Consider the following 19,732-nt stretch of genomic DNA (forward strand, 5'->3'; position numbering starts at 1 on the left):
AGAAAATAATCTCTAGGGTGCCTTTTATTGTTCTACATGTGGGACATATATACATAGAATAATCTAGGAAACCCAAGCCGGCTAGTAACATAATCAAACAAGGAATTTAGACTTTAGGGTTTTCTTGTCAAAAAAAAGAAAAGAAAAAGATTAAAGACTTCAGGGTTTAGTACTATCGATCTTTTCAACCCTCAAAGTTGGAGCAGTTTCGTGTATTGCAAATAGTTTGTTTTTTTTTTTGTTTTTGTTTTTTTTTTTTTTAAAGCAAATTTTGAGAGTAGTAAAGTTATAATAGAAAATTACATACAAATAACAGACCAAATTTAAAAAAAAAAACAGAAGGGCATCTTGTATCAGATTTATACAAATAAGGACACAAAGCCTAGACCCAAGGAGAATGAAGTACATCTAATTTTTGAGATTTCCTGCGTAATTACGAATTAATACCAATGTGTGGTTTGTTAAAGTTATAAAGGTATAAATTCTTCAGAGTCGAAATCTTCGTAATTTGATTTTATCATATTTCAGCTGTATTTTAAAAGCTTCTAGACTTTACCAAGCAATATTATGATCTTAAGGACATGACATAATGTTTGTCGATGATTATTTATCGATATTTCAATCCATACCTAAATTTTCAGTAAATCTTACCTAAATTTCCACCAAAGTAGAAATTCAAACCCATTCATACATGAGCTGATGAGCTAACTTTTGAGTGTATACGTCATAATTGTTTCATATGAGCTAGACTCTAGCTCATATGAAACACAAACAAGGGATGGGATTGTTATGATAACGCATACGATGTCAATAAGGATGCATGGTTGGTCTATCAGAGTATCAGCTTTGAAATGTTGCTGCAGTGCCTCATGCCCTCATGGGTAATCAGAAGGAACGGACTCAGCTTTCTAGACATGACAAATAGAAGACACATTCGACCAAAGAAAAAACAAGGCAAAAGGCACCTCTTAGTACATGAATACAAATAAGCATTTGCCGAAGATCAGAGGTGAATCAAGGTAGTATTACATATTCGAACATTGCTATGATATTGATCACCAAAAGAAAAAGAAAAAACATGTTATGGACATGTGTTGCTGAGATGGAGCAAAGAAAGAAACATTCTCATTTGTTTCTTGTAAATTACCATGGCCATGCATCGAGTAGATGAAGAGCCATTCAGCCATATGACTTCCAACTTTCCCTTTCATCCGGACATGTTCTCTCAAAGGGGGACCTATAAAAACCAGATCTTCTATAACTGCTGGGTCTGCTTGGACACTCATTAAAGTATGAAGGTTCTCTACAACTGCTGGTTTTATTAGGACTCTGGAAATCTGAAGGTTTTCTTCGACTGCTTTGTTCCTTTCTTTCATTTGCTGCTTTTCTCATAACCTCCTCGAGATCATATTTTGAGCGCTTGCTTGGGTCTGATAGTACTTCATATGCCTCTCCAATCATTTTAAACAGCCTATCAGCATCTTTCTGAACCTCGGCAGAGATTTCCTTCCACAGTCGCCCTTCATCTTGACTCCCATTTCTTCCCAAGAACTGGCCAGCCTTGTCAGGATGATGTTTGAGAGCTGCCATGCGGTATGCCTTCTTGATATTAGAACTTGTGTCAGATGGTTTAATCCCCAAAATGAGGTTAAAATCCATGGGGATTCCTTTCTTAGCTTTTTCTTTCATTGATGGCAAACGTCGACGAGCCTGCTGTAATTTTTTTGCACAGGCATTGGAAGAGCCTTCTGAGGTAGACTCTTTGGCCTTTTCATCAGCTTGCTTTTCCAGTATAGATACAAGTCTTTGGATATCGCTAGCTGCCTGTACATAGTCCCGTATCATCACATGTAAGGCAGCTCTTCTAGAAACTGCCTTACCATAATTTTCATCAAGAGCTATTGCAAGACTGCAATCTGCAATGGCATCCATAATTTGACCCAAAGCTTGGTGAGCTGCAGCACGGTTGCACAAACAAATTGCAGCAAATGGGCGAGATCCAATATTTCTTGATAAAGCAATAGTATATTGCTCTGCGGCTTCTGTATATCTTCCTGCTTTAAATGCTTCATTACCTGTGGTCTTGTGGCTTAACAGTTCACGTATGGTGACAGCTGCTGAAATTGATGATTCCATATTCCTACTTCCATACCTGTCTTGTATAAATCTCACTTGCTCCACGAAACTAAGAGCTGCCCCAAACCTTCCCAGCTGAAAGTAAGATTTGGAAATGAAAACCCACCTCCACAACCTAGCAAATGGGTAATTACATCCAGAACCGTCCATACTTTCTACACGAAAACAATTAATTTCCGCGGAATGGAAACTTAATTTGTTCACACACTTGAATTGCCTCTTCATACCTCCTTAACAAATACAGTGTGTCTGCTTTCATTTCAAGTAACTTTTCCGAGTATATACTAACCGACAAAGCCTCAGAAATTATTCCCAAGGCACTAAGAGCAGCATCGGTAGTTCTCCGTTCCAGAAGCGTGGCAGAACGATTTGTACACCCAGCCACTTTCTGAGCCTTTTTTATGCCATCAACACAATCTATTACAACTCTCCGGTCCAAACACACATCATTTTTTGATTCCAAGCACTCATTGAAGTACTTCAGTGCATGTTCAACTTCCCCGAGAAGAAGATGGCAATTTGCAGCCCTAACTTGATCTTCAGGAAACCTAGGGTACAGTTGAATAGCCATCAAAGCGTCCGCTAAAGCTTCCCTTATCCTTCCCAGAGACACCCTTGCTGCTGCACGATCTCTATAGCATAGCGAAAGACGCTTATGGCAGCATTCTGATCTTTCACTTGCACGTATAGATACTATTCCCAGTGTGTAATACTCTTTTAAAAAATCATCATTGCAATGAGCTTCGTTTCCCCTTATTCGGAACTCCGCACAGGCTTCACAGGTTTCATGACTAGCATAAGTAGAAGGGACATCCACTTCCTTAACTGACGGAGTAGAGCAACTCTGAGTTATAACAAATACATCATGACCAACTTTCATCCTATTTTTGGTTCTACTTTTCTCTCTACGTTGTCGTTGAGGCTTTTTCCTTACTGAACTACCTTCCACAGAAAATCGAAAAGTTTTCCCCTTCATATCTTCAAAACCTGATGTACACAAGTTTTTATTCTCGCTTCCAAAAACAACACGTTCACTACTTTCACAATTATCTCCACAAGGTCTCTCAGTTGCAATTCTATTACTACTAAAAACAGAGCTTACATTTTCACCCTGACACTTTGAATTAGCTACGTTGCAAGCATTGGTTTCCACTTGCTCAGATTCCGTTTCGCTCTCTACTTTCACCTTCATGCAAACTTCAGAAATCACTTTGGCTTTGTCCATATTTCCACTTAAGTAATTATGCCCTCCTGAATTGAAATTTGAATTGGAATTAAAACGACTAGAACCAAACACAAAGCACATATCATTATCAATTTCCATATTGCTAATACCATCACTTACCGAGCAAAACGGCTTGGCCTCTGTCGAACTCGCGTTCTGCTTACTCCGTGATCGTGAGGGATTGTTTGCGCCGGCCCCAACCTTAAAATTGAAGGCGGAAGGGGAAGACATCTCCGGCCAAGGGTTAGAGTTTTGAGGTGTGGCGTAGGGAGTTTTGGAATTGCTAGGGTTTTAATTTGGTTCTATTTAGAATTTCGCTTGGGGTATCGTGGAGATATTTATACAATGAAGGAGCACTAAACCGACTAGGAAAAGGAAAATGAGAAAAATTCTTCCATTATCTTTCGATCCCACTCGAAAAACAAATATCTGAATACCTTATTTTGTTGGGTTACTCAATCTTTCACTCATGGAAGTATAGACGTCAAAGTACGAATATCTGAATCCTTTCAGTGATCTCTAGCGCATGGAGGACTTTCAAAATTGCCTCATTGTGTATGTGTATTTGTGCCATTTCTGTGTTTTTCCTGGCTGAAATACTAACAAAGCTGGATGACAACCAATTGGTCCCAAGCTTAGTAACCCAAATTTCCTTCCTTCTTGTATATTTCCTGCCAATTTAAAATACATAAAATGATAACGTAACCACCTTGGAAATAATAAAAAAAAAAAGAGAGAGAGAGAGAACAAATATATTTAAAGAACAGAGAATTGGGGGTTATGGAAAATTACTTTGACCACATGTGTTATGTTGCCAATCACCATCCCTATGAATTCTTCTTCCGAGTATGAGAATTCCTTGCTGATGTTAAATTGCAGAGGGGCGAAGTAATCATTGCTTCCGATACTGAAAAGGTAGACAGCACTAGAAAGCAATGTCTTGGCTTGTGCATAGCCTAGTTTGTGCCTCAATTGCTTTTCTACATGTTTGAAATAACTAAGCTGAGTTTGAAGGTCTATCATCTAGGATGAAAATGAAAGAAAAATTAATATGACTCTTTTTTTTTTTTTTTTTTTTTAATTTTTAAAAAGTGGATCAAAGGGTTTCACTCTTACCCCTATGGTGACTCGAACCCATGACTTCGTACAATAAGTATAGTTAAGGTATGGGATAAAAAAAAAAAAAGGTACATAAGTACAAGTATGCCATAAGAGTAATGCAACTTAGATGAAGCAACCATACAAATACCTTAGGTTAAATAATAGGGGTTGTGACCAGTTACACATTTTTAGCCCAATATTTGCCCAACCACTCCACCTTCATCTATTTGTGCCCACTTACCCAATTCGACATTGTCAGGACTCATATAGGCTCCGGAAAAAAACATTATTACTGTAGTGCCACTACACTAACACCGCACGACTCGTCAGTTACCCATCTCCATCAAACGTCAAACCGTTTCAAATCTGTTCCTCCCTCCATACCCGATTCTCTCTCTCTCTGCCTCACTCCCTCTCTCTCTCTCTCTCTCTCTCTCTCTCTCACCTGTATTCTCATCGTTCTACGGCGACGACGCTTCAAGGTCCGGCAGTTCTGTTTCTAGTTTTTCCGGGTTGGAAGATATCGAAACAGGTAAAAACTCAATTCCGACTCCGTTTTCCATTTTTTTTCATGTTTTCTGAGGAACCTATTACAAAATCTTTCGTTTAAAGTAGTTTGAAGTTACATTTTGGTGACATATCTGTGAAATTTCTTGAACGACTTTGCATATCTGTGAAATTGGTGAAATATAGGGTTTCTGGTTCATAATTGAGAAAATCTGATACGAAAGTTGTTTGTCGATTCTAAACATTTATTTTAGATAAAATGAGGTTTGATCAAAAGCCTATTGTGGAGTTGACATTAAAGTTGTAACATTAGTGCCCCCCAGTAGACTTCGTACTGGGGGGCCAATGATCACTGATTCATTCATTGGCGGAATTAAATATGCTATTCCAAAGTAAATTTAGTGTGAAATTGCAGTAGTCGATTATTGAATCAAGTTATGTTGTTTGTGTCAGTCTAGTGGGGGGCAGTAGACAGTTTATTGACAATCATAATGCGTGATTTAGGACATTAAGTGTTGTTTTGAGTGTGAATAACTGCTATAAACCGTGAAACATAGGATGCGGTGTAATGTTTGAAGCAAATTGTGAGGTTTGTGTCAGTCTAGTGGGGGGCAATGGACAGTTTATTGATCAATCATAATGCGTGATTTAGGACATTAAGTGTTGTTTTGAGTGTGAATAACTGCTATAAACTTTGAAACATAGGATGCGGTGTAATGTTTGATGCAAATTGTGAGGGTTGTGGCAGTCTAGTGGGGGGCAGTAGACATATTATTGACCCTCATTCTGTGTTTAATTTTAGTCATTATCTGTCATTTAGAGTGTGAATAACTTGTATAGTCCGTGAAACATAGCAAGCGGTGTATATATTGATGGTCTACTGGGGGGCAGTAGACAAATTAGTGCCACCCAATAATGTTTGTCTTAAGAGACAGTCATCATCTCTTGTTGATTATGAAATGATCATTTTTAGTTTTCTTTGTGATATAGTGCAATACACTGTGAATCCAAAAAACTGGTCCTAGTTGGGATGGCTTAGTGGCGGGCAGTAGACACATTACTGCCCCTCAATAATGTCTTCATATGGAGTCAGAACCCGTCTAATAGCTATTTTGGATTGATCATTGTGGTTTTGTTTTCGGTGCAGAATGGGTAGACCAAAATTCACATTGATGAGTGACTCAGAAGAAGATGACCGGAGTTCACAGAGTTCCGATAACTGTACTGAGACCACGTTTAACCAACCACTGCAAAAAAAGTTTCACGAAATCATAAAGAGGAAACGACAACAGGCAGCACAGATTTCTGACGAAGAATCTGCTGAAGAAGAAGTAAATGAAGATTCAGGACGATCGTCTGAAGATGAATCAGAATCAGAAGGTGAACAGACAACGAAAAGGTTTGTAATCAAAACAAGACAGCAACCAAAAAGAAAAAAACTTCAAGAGGAAGTAGATACAGAAGAAGAAAAACCAAAGAAGAAAGCCAAGAAGCAAACGAAAGGGGCAGTGAAAAAAGAGGAGAAAAAAGAGACACAGAAGGCAAAGATTGAGTGGAAGCAACAGAAGTGCACGCTCAGTGCATTCTGGAGGATGGTCAACGCACACAAAGGTAGAATACCAGACCAAACGAAAGAGATTTTGATGGGTACCGACTTTGGTGAAATGATGCAACCTTTCTGGCAGGACAAGATAACCGAGATCCAGCTGCACAAACATGAAGCGGACCTGGAGATACTCCTAAGGCACTTCGACCGCACCGAAAACAAGTGGAAGTTTGGGGATATTGTTATGGAAATAACGGAGGAGGATGTCACGGCTTTATTTCACCTCCCGGCTGAAGGAGAAGTGTTCAATGTGAACAGGAGGGTGGTAAGGGAAGAGATGGAAGACTCTCTAATATTTGGCAGCCCTTTAAAGACGCAAGCTGTCCTCAGAACAAGGGTGGAGTCGACACTGATAGATGAGTTGACAAAGCCAGCAGAAGAGAAAGATGCCAGGAAGATAGCCGTGCTAATGATGACATATCTATTCAGCACATTCTTCTTCACCCGAACCGGTGCTCAGATCACATGGGATATGGTCACGATTTGTGAACGGATTGAGACCATAAACATGTACAACTGGCCAAGATTAATTCTGAACTTCTTGATGGAAGGGTTACAAAAGTATAGGAGGAACAGTCCATCTGTTTTGAATGGATGCCTTCTTCTCATCTATTACTGGTTCCTTGAGAAGACCAAGGCAAAGACCTGGATTCCTGGAAAGCAGAATGAGACACCACGATTCATCCGATGGTCAATAAAGGAAATTTTTATCTTGGAGCAGATGTACATGAACGAGAACTTAGTCGTGGTAAGCAAATTACAAAAACAATATATATATATACCTTATTTTCAATGTTTACCACACATTACTTACTTGTTAAATGTAACAGGATCTGATAAAAGCTGGACCATGGCCTGCAAAAATTAGACTGGAAGACCTCGAGCTGGGTGATGAGGTGCAGGACACACCAAGCTTTGACAACTGGGTGAGTGGCACAACTGAGCTTGTCTGCTGCTACTAATTGTGGGGTAATAGATACATTACTGGGATCCAGTAATGTGTTAACCCAGTAATAGGCCAGTAATAGATAACTTAAACAAAGCCTATGAAGTGAATAACTGGTGTTTGTTGGTTGAATTTTAAATCATTGACTTGTTTACATGTAGATATGTACTTTTATTGTAGTCTACTGGGGGGCAATAATAGTATTACTGGCCCCCAGTGAACACATTATTGGGGACCAATACCTTGATGGTTTTGGTTATATTTTGTTGGCAGGTACCCCTGGCAAGCCAAGCGGAAGAGCAACAAATAGAAAGGCTGACGGGGAATATCAAGGAACTAATTAGGGAGATGAAGGAAGCAATTGGTGAGACAAAGCCAACAAAAGAAATGGAGGTAAAGTTAGCAAGGCTTGCCAAAGCAAATGAGGACCTGACTGCACAGAACAAGGATTTATGGGGAAAGCTGAAGGTTGCTGACGAGAGAATTAGGGAGTTGGAAATTGAAAAGCGGGCCAAAAATAACCTCATCAGGGCGTTGTACATACTGCTTGAAAGGGAGAAAGGAGAGGTCCCCCCACCTGTAACCCAACTTGAGATAGTTCCTTTCAAGACGAGTGTGGTCCCCCAAGATGAAGTTGAGGATGAAAATCCAAACTTTGGACCAAGTATCGGAGAGGAAACTCATTATGCAGCCAGTGCGGGAAAGTCGACGGACACGGTGACGTCAGCGTTTCCTATTGCACAGGAAGTGCGTGAAGAGGAAAATGTAAGCCGCTTTCTTCTGGGGCAACAAGAACATGGGAATGAAGAGGAAGATGTACAACTTGACAACATTATAAGGAATATTGCTGAGAAAGAAGTGATGGAATTAATTGTGAAGGAAAAAAAGATGGAAGGGACCCATGCAGATAAGGAACAACAGAAGAAAACTCCGCAGATACATTCTATAGTGAAAAACGTGAAAACATACCGCTGGGCTGCCAAGAAGGCTAGAGAGGAGGAGTGGGAGTACGACACTCCGGGAGAGGCAAAAATTTCAAAGCGAGCTGCACCTAAGAAAGCAGGAATCATGCCACAAGCCCATGGAAAATTTCACAACAAGATAAAGCTTAAGGGAGTCAAATGTGATAAGCAAACATGGAAGACACTGGACCCAGCAGTGGCAAGATACTATCGAGACTTCTTCAACGTTGTTCAGAAGGACACGTAAGTACACATCGTGGTTTAAAATTGGTGTAACAATTTAATTTCCGTTTTACATACTGATAAAATCTGTGTTGGAATCAAATGTTTCTGTTTCAATAGGGCCGAGTTTTGGATCAGCAGTGATCTTCTACACCGGATCACCAAGCACGACCTAAGAGTAATAATCCAAGAGGGGGACATTGAAACTGACGTTAGTCTTTCAATGAGTGGCTCCATTCAATGATCTACTGCTCCCCAGTATAATGATTACTGCCCCCCAGTAATCTAATCAATTACTGCAATTTTCCTTTCGCTTATTACTTATACAGTTTTGATGGAATTTCCACGTACCCAATGTTGCAGGTGATCACCGTTTATATTGACTTGCTGAAGTCTGATGCTGAAAAGCAAAATGCGCAAGTGGGATTCCTCGCAGTAGACGCATCGGTAAGTAGCCTAAACCAAATGTATTGAGTTATGTGTTTATTGGAAAGCAACATTGAGTAACATGCTGAAATATGGAGTACTCTATGTGTTTACTGGGGTGCAACAATCAATCTACTGGGGGGCAGTAGTTAGTTTATGGCCCAATTTCTGGCAATGAATATATATAATTTTGTGTTTTGCAGATGTTCTGTTTGTTTATTTCATTTTGAATGAAAAATAAACTGTTCTATGTCGGCCTATTGGGGGCCAGTAGGCATATTATTGCCCCCCAGTAATGTGTCTACTACCTCCACTGAACAAGCAAAACTTGAACCAGAATCAATGATAACTTTTATTGTTAACTTGAATTAACTTGGTTACGTTCTTTTCACAGTACTATGCTATAAAGTATGAACAGACGAAAGAACAAGACGAGGACACTTGACCTTTTGAGTGTGGGGTCGAGACAATGATTTATGAACCACTGTGGTCAGTCTTCCGATTCAAAAAGGTGCTATTACCAATTCACCACATCACAAGCATGCACTACACCTTACTGGTAATTGACAATGAAAAAAGGAGCTTCAGTCATATGAATTCATTGAGGCCGCCAGTAGATGAATTCAACAATGAGGAGAAGTACCACCTGAATGCAGCAAGAGTGGTATGTAGTAATTACACAAATTCAGTTTCATCTTTCAATACTGTTGGCATGCTTTTGTGGAACTAAAATTCTATATCTGCTAAAAACAGGTAAAGCACATACAGAAATTCATACATGCTGTGAACTTAACTAAGATGAGAATGCCGGGAGAAAGCCAAGATCCAAATGTCACTCGAGAAAAATGCAAAGGCGAAGACGATAAGGAAAACCTGATTATTGTTGAGGAAGCAATGACCAAGGATGAAAAACAAACCAGGAACTGGATCTTACAGAATAACGTTGCAGAGACAGACTATGAACTCTATGAAGACTTTGACTGCCCGCAACAGAATCCGTCATCGTAAGTACATTGAAACAAAATATTTGTGATAATACTTGTGTAACATTTGTCGTTGCTGCCTACATTCCTAAACATAATACTTGTTTATTTCTTTACAGTGGTGATTGCGGGCCCTTTATGCTACATTACATGGAGAGCATTGTAAATGGCGTAGAACCAACCAAGGAAGGCGGGGACAACACGAGGAAAAGACTGCTTGAGAGGTTCATGCAACTAGTATTGGGAAGAAAGTGAGGCATGAGATTAGATATAACATATTTAGACATGTAGTTTTCATATCCGAAGAGTAGGGATTGTAAAGTTGTCGTAATAGCCTAATCTTCAAACTATGGTGAAATGAACTGCGTTATTGGATGATATAGTATTCTGAAGCTGACTTCAATTAGAAGCAGGCGCTTTACACAAATGCTCTAAAATAGACATGTTACTACCTCATATGTCCCAATAAACCAATTACTGCCCCCCAGTATTGCCACCCAATAAGCATTAACCCTGTTGGAAAATTGAACTTGTGCTATGTAAATGAAATTTTAATCATCCCAACAGTTAGAATATTACATGTGAAAAGAAAAATGTTTATTTGAGCCTGAATATAATCAATTACTGGCCCCCAATAAACCAATTACTGCCCCCCAGTATTGCCACCCAGTAAGCATTAAACCTGTTGGAAAATTGAACTTGTGCTATGTAATTGAAATTTTAATCATCCCAACAGTCAGAATCTGCCACGTGCAAAGAAAAATGTTTATTTGAGCCTGAATATAATCAATTACTGGCCCCCAATAAACCAATTACTGCCCCCAGTATTGCCACCCAGTAAGCATTAAACCTGTTCGAAAATTGAACTTGTGCTATGTAATTGAAATTTTAATCATCCCAACAGTCAGAATCTGCCACGTGCAAAGAAAAATGTTTATTTGAGCCTGAATATAAACAATTACTGGCCCCCAATAAACCAATTACTGCCCCCAGTATTGCCACCCAGTAAGCATTAAACCTGTTGGAAAATTGAACTTGTGCTATGTAATTGAAATTTTAATAATCCCAACAGTCAGAATCTGCCACGTGCAAAGAAAAATGTTTATTTGAGCCTGAATATAAACAATTACTGGCCCCCAATAAACCAATTACTGCCCCCCAGTATTGCCACCCAGTAAGCATTAAACCTGTTGGAAAATTGAACTTGTGCTATGTAATTGAAATTTTAATAATCCCAACAGTCAGAATCTGCCACGTGCAAAGAAAAATGTTTATTTGAGCCTGAATATAAACAATTACTGGCCCCCAATAAACCAATTACTGCCCCCAGTAGACAAAGTCAAAACCTAAAAACTCTCTATAGAAACATATATTACTGCTGAACGAGAGGTTCAGTGCAGCTCAACTTGTTATGAGTGCCCATTTTGCCACAACGGCCACAACGAATACGCTTCTTTTCAACCTCTCCAACCGACTTGAACCGCTTCACCCTAGGCCTCCCGGGGGGCCTCTTCACAAGGGGAGGTAATATACATTCAGAAGCAGAATCCGAAGAAGACATATCAACATTGGTTATCGGATGGATAGGAAAACTGTAGCTCTTTTTGAACATATCAACATGAAAGTACTTATCAATATAATCATATACATTTTCAGAAGCAGCTTGTAATGCAGCAAGACCGTGAGGACAAGGAAAACAATTGATCTGCCATTTAACACATGAACATGCATGATCGGAAAGGTTGACTACATATGAAAAGTCAGATCGAACCTCATAAACTCTAGGACTTGAATAATGGACACTGAAACAACGAGATTTCTCCATCTGCACCTTCAACCTTTCCTCCATTTTGGGAGTTAGTTCTGTGGTCCAACGTTCTGCCTCTTCCCTCCTTTTACCCGCCATCTCCATTTGTTTAATTCTTGTCTGGTCCAGCATACAATAGACTGGCATCAAACGCTCAATTGCAATCCAAGAGTTAAATGATTCAGCAATCCCATTAGCCATAATTCCATATCAGCAGCTAGTATAAAATGCATGGCACCAATTTTCCACAGGCAATTCAGAAAGAAAAGGGTCAATAATATCGGCACCTCCAACTGCTCTAAGCAACCGCAAATTGAAACGGTATTCCTTCTGTGTAGATGAATATGCAACCTTAAAAAACTTCTGCTTTACATCTTCTATCAATTTTGAATTACCTTTACCCCTATATTTACTGGCAAGGTTCGCCACCAAGTGCTTGTAACAAAACAGATGAGGATTACCAGCAAATACCTTATCAAAAGCGCTCAACAATCCAACACCCCGATCACTAATAAATGTGATAACTCTTCCTTGAGGTTCAAGCAGACTCTTCAAATGCTTGAAAAAGAATGTCCAGTTTGCATCTGTCTCAGAATCACAAAAACATATGGCTAGAGGATAGAAACCTGCATAAACCAGATCATAGTAAAATCAGTCTACTGGGGGCCAATAATGTTGTTATTGCACGGCAGGAAACTATCACAACGTCGCACAGCAATGTAAAAATGATATCTATCACAATTAAAGAAACTAAAACAAGCAACATTAAGCACATAGATGAAACTAACAAAAGCCAATATTACTAGGGGCCAAGAATAAATTTATGGGGGGGCAATAAACAATACAGTTACCTTGATTCCCATTCCTTCCAGTTGCAGACAGAATCTGCCCCTTGTAAATGCTTTTACCAAACGTTCCATCAACATACAACACTGGCAAACAGAATTGGAAGCCTTCTACACAACCTCCGTAAGCTACGAAAAGCCTCTGAAAACGATTTGATGATGGTTCAACCTCCAACACAAAAGAAGAGCCGGGGTTACTCTGCAAAACAGCTTCCTTATACCAAGATAACTTGCTGAACGTGTCTGCATCGGAACCATAAATCGCTTCCTTGGCCCGATGCTTTGCTTTCAAGGCAACCTTGTATGAAATATCAAACCCATATGTTGATTTGAACTTGCTCATAATCTCCCGTGGCTTCAATGAAAGATTAAAGCTAACATCTGCAGCAATGCAAGTCTTGACAACCTTGGATCCCAAAAGCTTGTGTTTTTGAGTCCTAACTACACCCTTGCAAGTGTGAGTATTATTCAACTCTGTGATATAAAGGCAACCATTGGAAGATGATGAAAAAGCACGAAGATGCCAATCACAACCTTCAGTTCCAACATTTGCACAGACTGCATGAATACGGTCCAAATCATTTCTCAGGAATACAAACTTGAAACCAAGTGCAATTGCATACTTCCTGAGCTTTTCACGGAGCTCAGCAGCGCCATGAAACTTATCCCCGACATTATGAATATAAGAACTCCACTCATCAGACAAATACGTCTTGTGAACTTCAGTCCTGAATGCATCACCCAAATAATCACCTTCATCAATAACTTCCGAACAACTATCCACCGAACAGTTTCTCCTACAACCTCCCCCAGTCTTTAAAACTGAAATATCGACACACTCTAACCTATGTATTCTGGCAGAGCAAAACAGCATCTGGAAATCACGATCATTACGCAGAAAACAGACTTCACAACCTGGAACTGAATACTGAAGCTCAACAATATCAGTTGGGGAAAACTGGAATGTGCGGAAAATGTCTTCATACAACTCAGAGTAGCTCATGCATTGATTCAAAGGAATCATATAACCTTTGCCAGAGTAAAGGCACCTAGCAACCAGAGGATAAGCCATAGACCTACGAAGAAAACACAGGCAAACGAATCTATTATTAAACCTAAAACACATATTACTGCTACCCAATAAACTGAATACTGCCCCCCCCCCCCCCCCCCCCCCCCCCCATAATGTAATCAAACCTACCAAAATGAAGTAGAAGCAGTACCAAACAACTTTTAAAATGATGAAAAGGATAGGAAAAAACAACAATTACAACTACTTAATAACACATAAAACATTACTGCCCCCCAGTATACTGATTATTGGTCCCCAGTAATATAGTCAAAACAGCCATAAAAAATTTGTAAGACGTAATAAATTGCAATGCATTCAAATAAAGCATCAGTAAGCAACAATTATAGATACTAAAATATCGTTGAACAACATTATTGGCCCCCACTAGAAATATTACTGCCTACCAAGAATATAATCAGAACTACCGCAACACTTCGGAAACAGCTCAACCGCAAAATCCAAACATGAATTCACCAAAAGAAACACGAAATTAATACAGAAACTCAAAACTAACACAATGCACTCAAAAACAGCTGGAAGTTCAAAATCAAAATTACAAAAACAATTCATAACCAAAACAAACACCTGGAAGCTTTGATTCAGAAAAATCAGTTCGAAAATAAGACAACAATTCGTACAAAAAAATTCCTAAAATCAAACATATTAAACAGAGCTAAAAGCCAAACGGAATAGATAGAGGTAAAGAAACAAAAGCAAACCGCAGTGGAGGAACACAAAGAGCATCTGGATCATGATCCATGTGAAAATCACAGCAGAATTTCTCTCTCTATGAATCTCAAAACTTCTACCACAAGCTCTAAATATAAATCGCAAGAGCGAACTCGCCGTAAAGCTTCACACACCGAACTCGCCGAAGAGCTTCAAAAACTGGAACCAGGCAGCTTCTCTCTCCTGTCTATGTAAATCGCACAGCTCCTCTCTCTCTCTCTCTCTCTAAAATGATAGAGCTCCACACTCAAAACCCAGGGGGCTACTCTCTCTACAGATACAGCCGAACCTTTCTCACTAAAATCGGAGAGCTTCGCTCCCTAAATCACGTTTCTGTTACGATTTCAAAACGTTTTAGTTATAGAAGGGCAAAAGCGTCCAGAAAATTGAATAAAACAACCACGTGTTGAAAAAGTTGGGTAATTGGGGTTTAAAAATGAAAACTGATGATTAAGTGGGCAATCTCTTAGAGTGTTTGGGTAAATGGGGTAAAATGTCTCAGAAATTGGGTAAATGATCATTTTCCCTAAATAATAAGACTCCTACCAAATGTTTAGAATCACAAACCAAGCCTTGATGTGTTTCATTTAGAGCACCAGCTCCCCCAGGTGCAGAGTTCACTCCATAAACATAGTAATTAAACGGGGTTGTAGATATGGTAGAATCAATTAATGGCAAATTAATTTGTCATCTGCAGTAATCAATTTAACTGGTTGTCACCTTACAATAATAGACTATGTTAAGAAAAACAGCACATTTTAGTTACGGCATATGTTACCGATGAAGTCTAGAATTTGACGCCCATCGGTGTATCACCCGGTGGGATACCCGAAATAAGTTTCTCCATATGGCCTGAGCAGTCTTGGTAGTGTTGATGTAGTTGTTGTTTCCAGCATCAAATAGTGAATCCCCAAACACAAACAAAGGCTTGTGGGCTCTTTTTGAAGAGACAAGTGAGCAAGGCAATTGCTTGGAATAACAATGCTAGCATAGAAGGACAATCTAGAAATATAACAAAACCTTAAAGTTGCCATGTATGGTGATTTTTTTTTTTTTTTTTTTTGACTTTGTCAAGGGGAACCCAAAGGCTTCCTAGGCCCAAGATAAATCCTTTCAGCGCATGTGAAATGCTCCAACTGTGCATTGCAGCACAGTGCCTGGCCACTTTGACAGCTTCGGGGTTCGAACCTAGGTTGGGGAGCACACCCAACTAGGCAAGTTAGAATCTCCTTGGTTTGCTAACTATTTATAGATCTTCTGTAAACGGACGCGAGGTAGAGAACTCCAATAAACATTAAATATATAGTATACTCTGTTCCAAAGTTGCTGTGCTTTATTATTGAAAACAATATTGAATGAGTAACAATCAAACCCTAGACCTCTGGTGCAACAACTGGATCCCAAGGTACCTATCCTTTAACCTTCATCGCCATATGCCCGGTTTCTGCCCCATTTACAACAGTCTCCACGCTCATAAATAGAGACTCTCAAACCTGGAATTTGGCCTCCATCATTCCTCTACTTCCTCATGCTGCTAATATTACTGCCATCCAAGCCACTCCTTTTGGTTCTTCTCAATAGAGTGACCACCTCATCTGGTCGGATTCTACTACGGGTGACTATACAGTGAAATCGGGCTATCACTTTCTTAGTTTGCAATCTTCTTCCTCGCTCACAGCTCATCCCCACCAATCTCACTCTATTGATAAGAAGATCTGATTCTGGTTATGGAAGGTTCGTGCCCCGCCCCGAGTTTAGGGATGGAGCTACTCAAGGGCCTTAAGTGGCCATGGTTCACCCCAAGTTTTTGGCTGCATATGTAATTGATGTTTGTGATTTAGATGAATTGAGTTTCTAATTGTGAGTATACTAATGTTGGCACCCCCACGTGATTACTATATATTGGCGCTCCCACGTGATTGCTATATATCAACTAATCAACATGTATTAGTATATGAATTGGTCCCACCTACCTTATTTGATTGGTTAGAATATAAAGATAATTATAAAATATTGCATAAAGTAATTACAAAGATAGTAACGGTTGGGCTATAGTCATTGAGTCATACTACAATCATACAAAGGAAAATGATTTGTGGCCTCAATGAGGCCTAAGATTTGTGGCCTCAATCTTAGGTGTCATGTCATGTCACCTACACACATCACCTATTTGTCAAATCATGCCATGTAATTCTTGAGTAAAAAGACTATCTTATCCTTCCAAAATCTAATGGCTCTAAATTATTTTGATTTTCATCTAAAAATAAAATATATTATTATTATTTTTTTCTTTTTCCTTTTTTCGTTATATATATATGTTTGTGAATATATATATATATATATAATTCGTCAAAAAAAAAAATTATATACAAATATGTGTTTGTGTGTATAAATATATATATATATATATTCACAAACATATATATATATATAATTATATTATATATGTATATATATAATTCGTACAGAAATTTATATATGTATATTCGATATAGAATTAATATGGTATAAATATATATATATATATATATATATATATTAATGTCATAATTCTAACTCACAATTTTTTTTAAAAAAAATTGATTAAAAAAAAAGTCAAATTTAAAATTGATTCCACAAAAATGGAAAGAAAATATATTAATATCTTAATTATAACCCATCAAATTTGGTAAATTGAAGTAATATTCAACTCTTTTAATAAATGAATTTAATAAAATTAATGGAAGATTAGTTTACCTTACACTAACAAGTTAATTAGAAAAGTCAAAAATTAAATTGGATCTACAAAAATGGAAAGGAAATGTATTGAAATCGTAATTAAAATCTATGAAATATGGTAAATGAAGAGGTAAGAAAATATCATTAATAAATTGAATTGATAATATTCTAGATTCCATCATATTTTAAAATTTCTCGATAATTTAATATTGTCGCATCCAAACTCAACATTAGGAAGTGTTCCTTAAAGGTCAAGTGAGACTTCATTAATACAACTGTTCGTTTATTTTTACATGAAAAAACAATCATAATGTTATTAATATGATGTAGAAATTCAATGAACAATAGGTGTATAACACAGCAATAATCAAATAAAAAGTGCAATTAAGGAAGGTGTAAAATAGAAGTCATCATCACATTAACATTAAAGTCAGCTAACATGTCTTACACGAACAAATAAGTAATAAGTAGCTAATAATGAGCCAGTAAAGTTTACTGGGGACTTTTCCCTAATGACATATTTACACTGAAATAGAAATCATCATCCACACTGAAATTTAAAGTCAGCTAACATGTCTTACAGTAACAAATAAGTACTAAGTATCCAATGACGAGCCAGTAGAGTTCACTGGAGACCTTTACCTAAGGGCATATTCACACTTAAATAGAAGCCATCATCTACTGAAACTGAAAGAACTAACATGTCTTGCACGAACAAGTAAGTATTAAGTAGCCAAGGATGAGCTAGTAGAGTTCACAAGAGACCTTTACCTAATGGCATATTCACACTTAAATAGAAGCCATCATCTACTGAAACTGAAAGAGCTAACATGTTTTGCACGAACAAGTAAGTATTAAGTAGCCAATGATCGATGAGCTGGTCAAGTTTACTGAGGATCTTTTTCTAATGGCATAATTACACTAAAATAGAAGGCATCATCCAAATTGTCTTATAGTAACAAATAAGTACTAAGTAGCCAATAATGAGCTAGTAAAGTTCACTGGGGACCTTTTCCTAATGACATAATTACACTAAAATAGAAGTCATCATCCATACTGAAATTTAAAGTTAGCTAGCATGTCTTACATGAATAATAAGTACTAAGTAGCTAATAATGAGCCAGTAAAGTTTACTGGAGACCTTTCCCGAATGACATATTCACACTAAAATAGAAGCCATCATCCATTGAAACTTAAAATAAGTTAGTGTGTCTTGCACGAACAAGTAAGTACTAAGTAGCCAATAGTAAAGTTCAACGGGGACTCTTTTCCTAATAACATATTCACACTAAAATTGAAGCCATATATCATTCACGTTGAAATTGAAAGTCAGCTAAGTACTAACATGTCTTATACGAACAAAAAAGTACTAAGTAGCTAATAATGAACAAGTAGAGTTCACTGTGAACTTTTTTCTAATGAAATATTTGCTCTAAAATAGAAGCTATCATTCACATTTAAAAATCATTATTGTCTATTGAAAAATTTGGGATCAACAAAACAAGTATACTTTCAAAAATTAATTTCCTCATGTGCAATATATTGTATTCCATATTAAGCAATTTCTTTTCAGATCAACTTCCCAATCAATTTAGATATCTACGTTTTTTTTTCATAGTTTACATATTTAGAAGTATGTCTCGACCTAGCAGATCTCTGCTAGGGTTGGGAGAGCGCCGCCCTCGGGTTTGGCCTATCTGCACCTCTCTCCGTCTTATATGGAGTGCATCTACGACGTCTTCTTTGGGGGCTCCTAAATCAAGACAGGCTACCACCGTGTCTTCTATGTCGCAGCTTCTGTCTGTGCCATTATGGCTGGTAGGCGTGGTGGCTTGTGTCCTACCGGATTTTCTACCTTTTAATGGTGGTGGCTCACTTAGGCCAAGGCGGGCAAGGCTCAAAGATCAAGGTGCGTTGCTAGAGGCGGAGGCAATTTTGATTCGATCATGGCGGAGGGGATCAGACTGTGCTATCCGGTCGGGTCAATCTCTTTTTGGGTTTTCTCTCCACGGATGGCAGCACCCCCATTGAGGTCATTTTCTGGCTACTCGGCGTCCCTTGGTTAGGTGGTCCGACTTTCGAGACGTCGACGCTGGTTTGGATGGATGGATTGATTCACATCCACGTTGCCCACAGGTTGATGGCACGATGGATGCCAGCGTCCGTTCTCTACGTGGGTCCTCTGGTGGTACGGGGGTCAGGAGATATCTGGTGCTACGGTGCAGGGAGACCGGAGGCGTGGTGGCAGTTTGGTGTGGCGGCGGCAGAATCACATGCAATTTGGCTTTGGCTGGAAGGGACAACCCTAATTGGGCTAGGGCTTTGGCCTATTTTTCTGACTTGGACTTGGGCCCTAATGGTTTGACTAAGATTGCAGCTTGTGGGCTTTTTTTTGTTCTGGATCCGAATTTGGGATCCTGGTGGATTTCTTATAAAAATTTGGGATC

General features: G+C 38.6%; 3 protein-coding genes across 3 annotated transcripts; all 3 read right to left on the reverse strand.

Annotated features, from left to right (window-relative positions):
• Positions 1 to 1,179: 1,179 nt before the first annotated feature.
• Positions 1,180 to 3,592, reverse strand: LOC112170752 (dnaJ homolog subfamily C member 7-like). The gene is given in 2 exon segments (XM_024308058.2): positions 1,180 to 2,328; positions 2,330 to 3,592. Coding segments are annotated over 2 exon segments (2,412 nt in total).
• A 7,894-nt stretch (positions 3,593 to 11,486) lies between these two features.
• On the reverse strand, positions 11,487 to 12,122 carry LOC112170753. Its single transcript, XM_024308059.1, has one exon. It carries the CDS (start codon positions 12,120 to 12,122, stop codon positions 11,487 to 11,489), a length of 636 nt encoding a protein of 211 aa, XP_024163827.1.
• A 9-nt stretch (positions 12,123 to 12,131) lies between these two features.
• LOC112170754 lies at positions 12,132 to 13,838 on the reverse strand. Its single transcript, XM_024308060.1, has 2 exons — positions 12,773 to 13,838; positions 12,132 to 12,547 (listed from the first exon to the last, which is right to left on the reverse strand). The coding sequence occupies exons 1-2, from the start codon at positions 13,836 to 13,838 to the stop codon at positions 12,132 to 12,134; spliced, it is 1,482 nt and encodes a 493-aa protein (XP_024163828.1).
• Positions 13,839 to 19,732: the final 5,894 nt, after the last annotated feature.

The sequence above is a fragment of the Rosa chinensis genome, chromosome 6 (assembly GCF_002994745.2).
Source record: "Rosa chinensis cultivar Old Blush chromosome 6, RchiOBHm-V2, whole genome shotgun sequence".
Lineage (NCBI taxonomy): Eukaryota > Viridiplantae > Streptophyta > Magnoliopsida > Rosales > Rosaceae > Rosa > Rosa chinensis.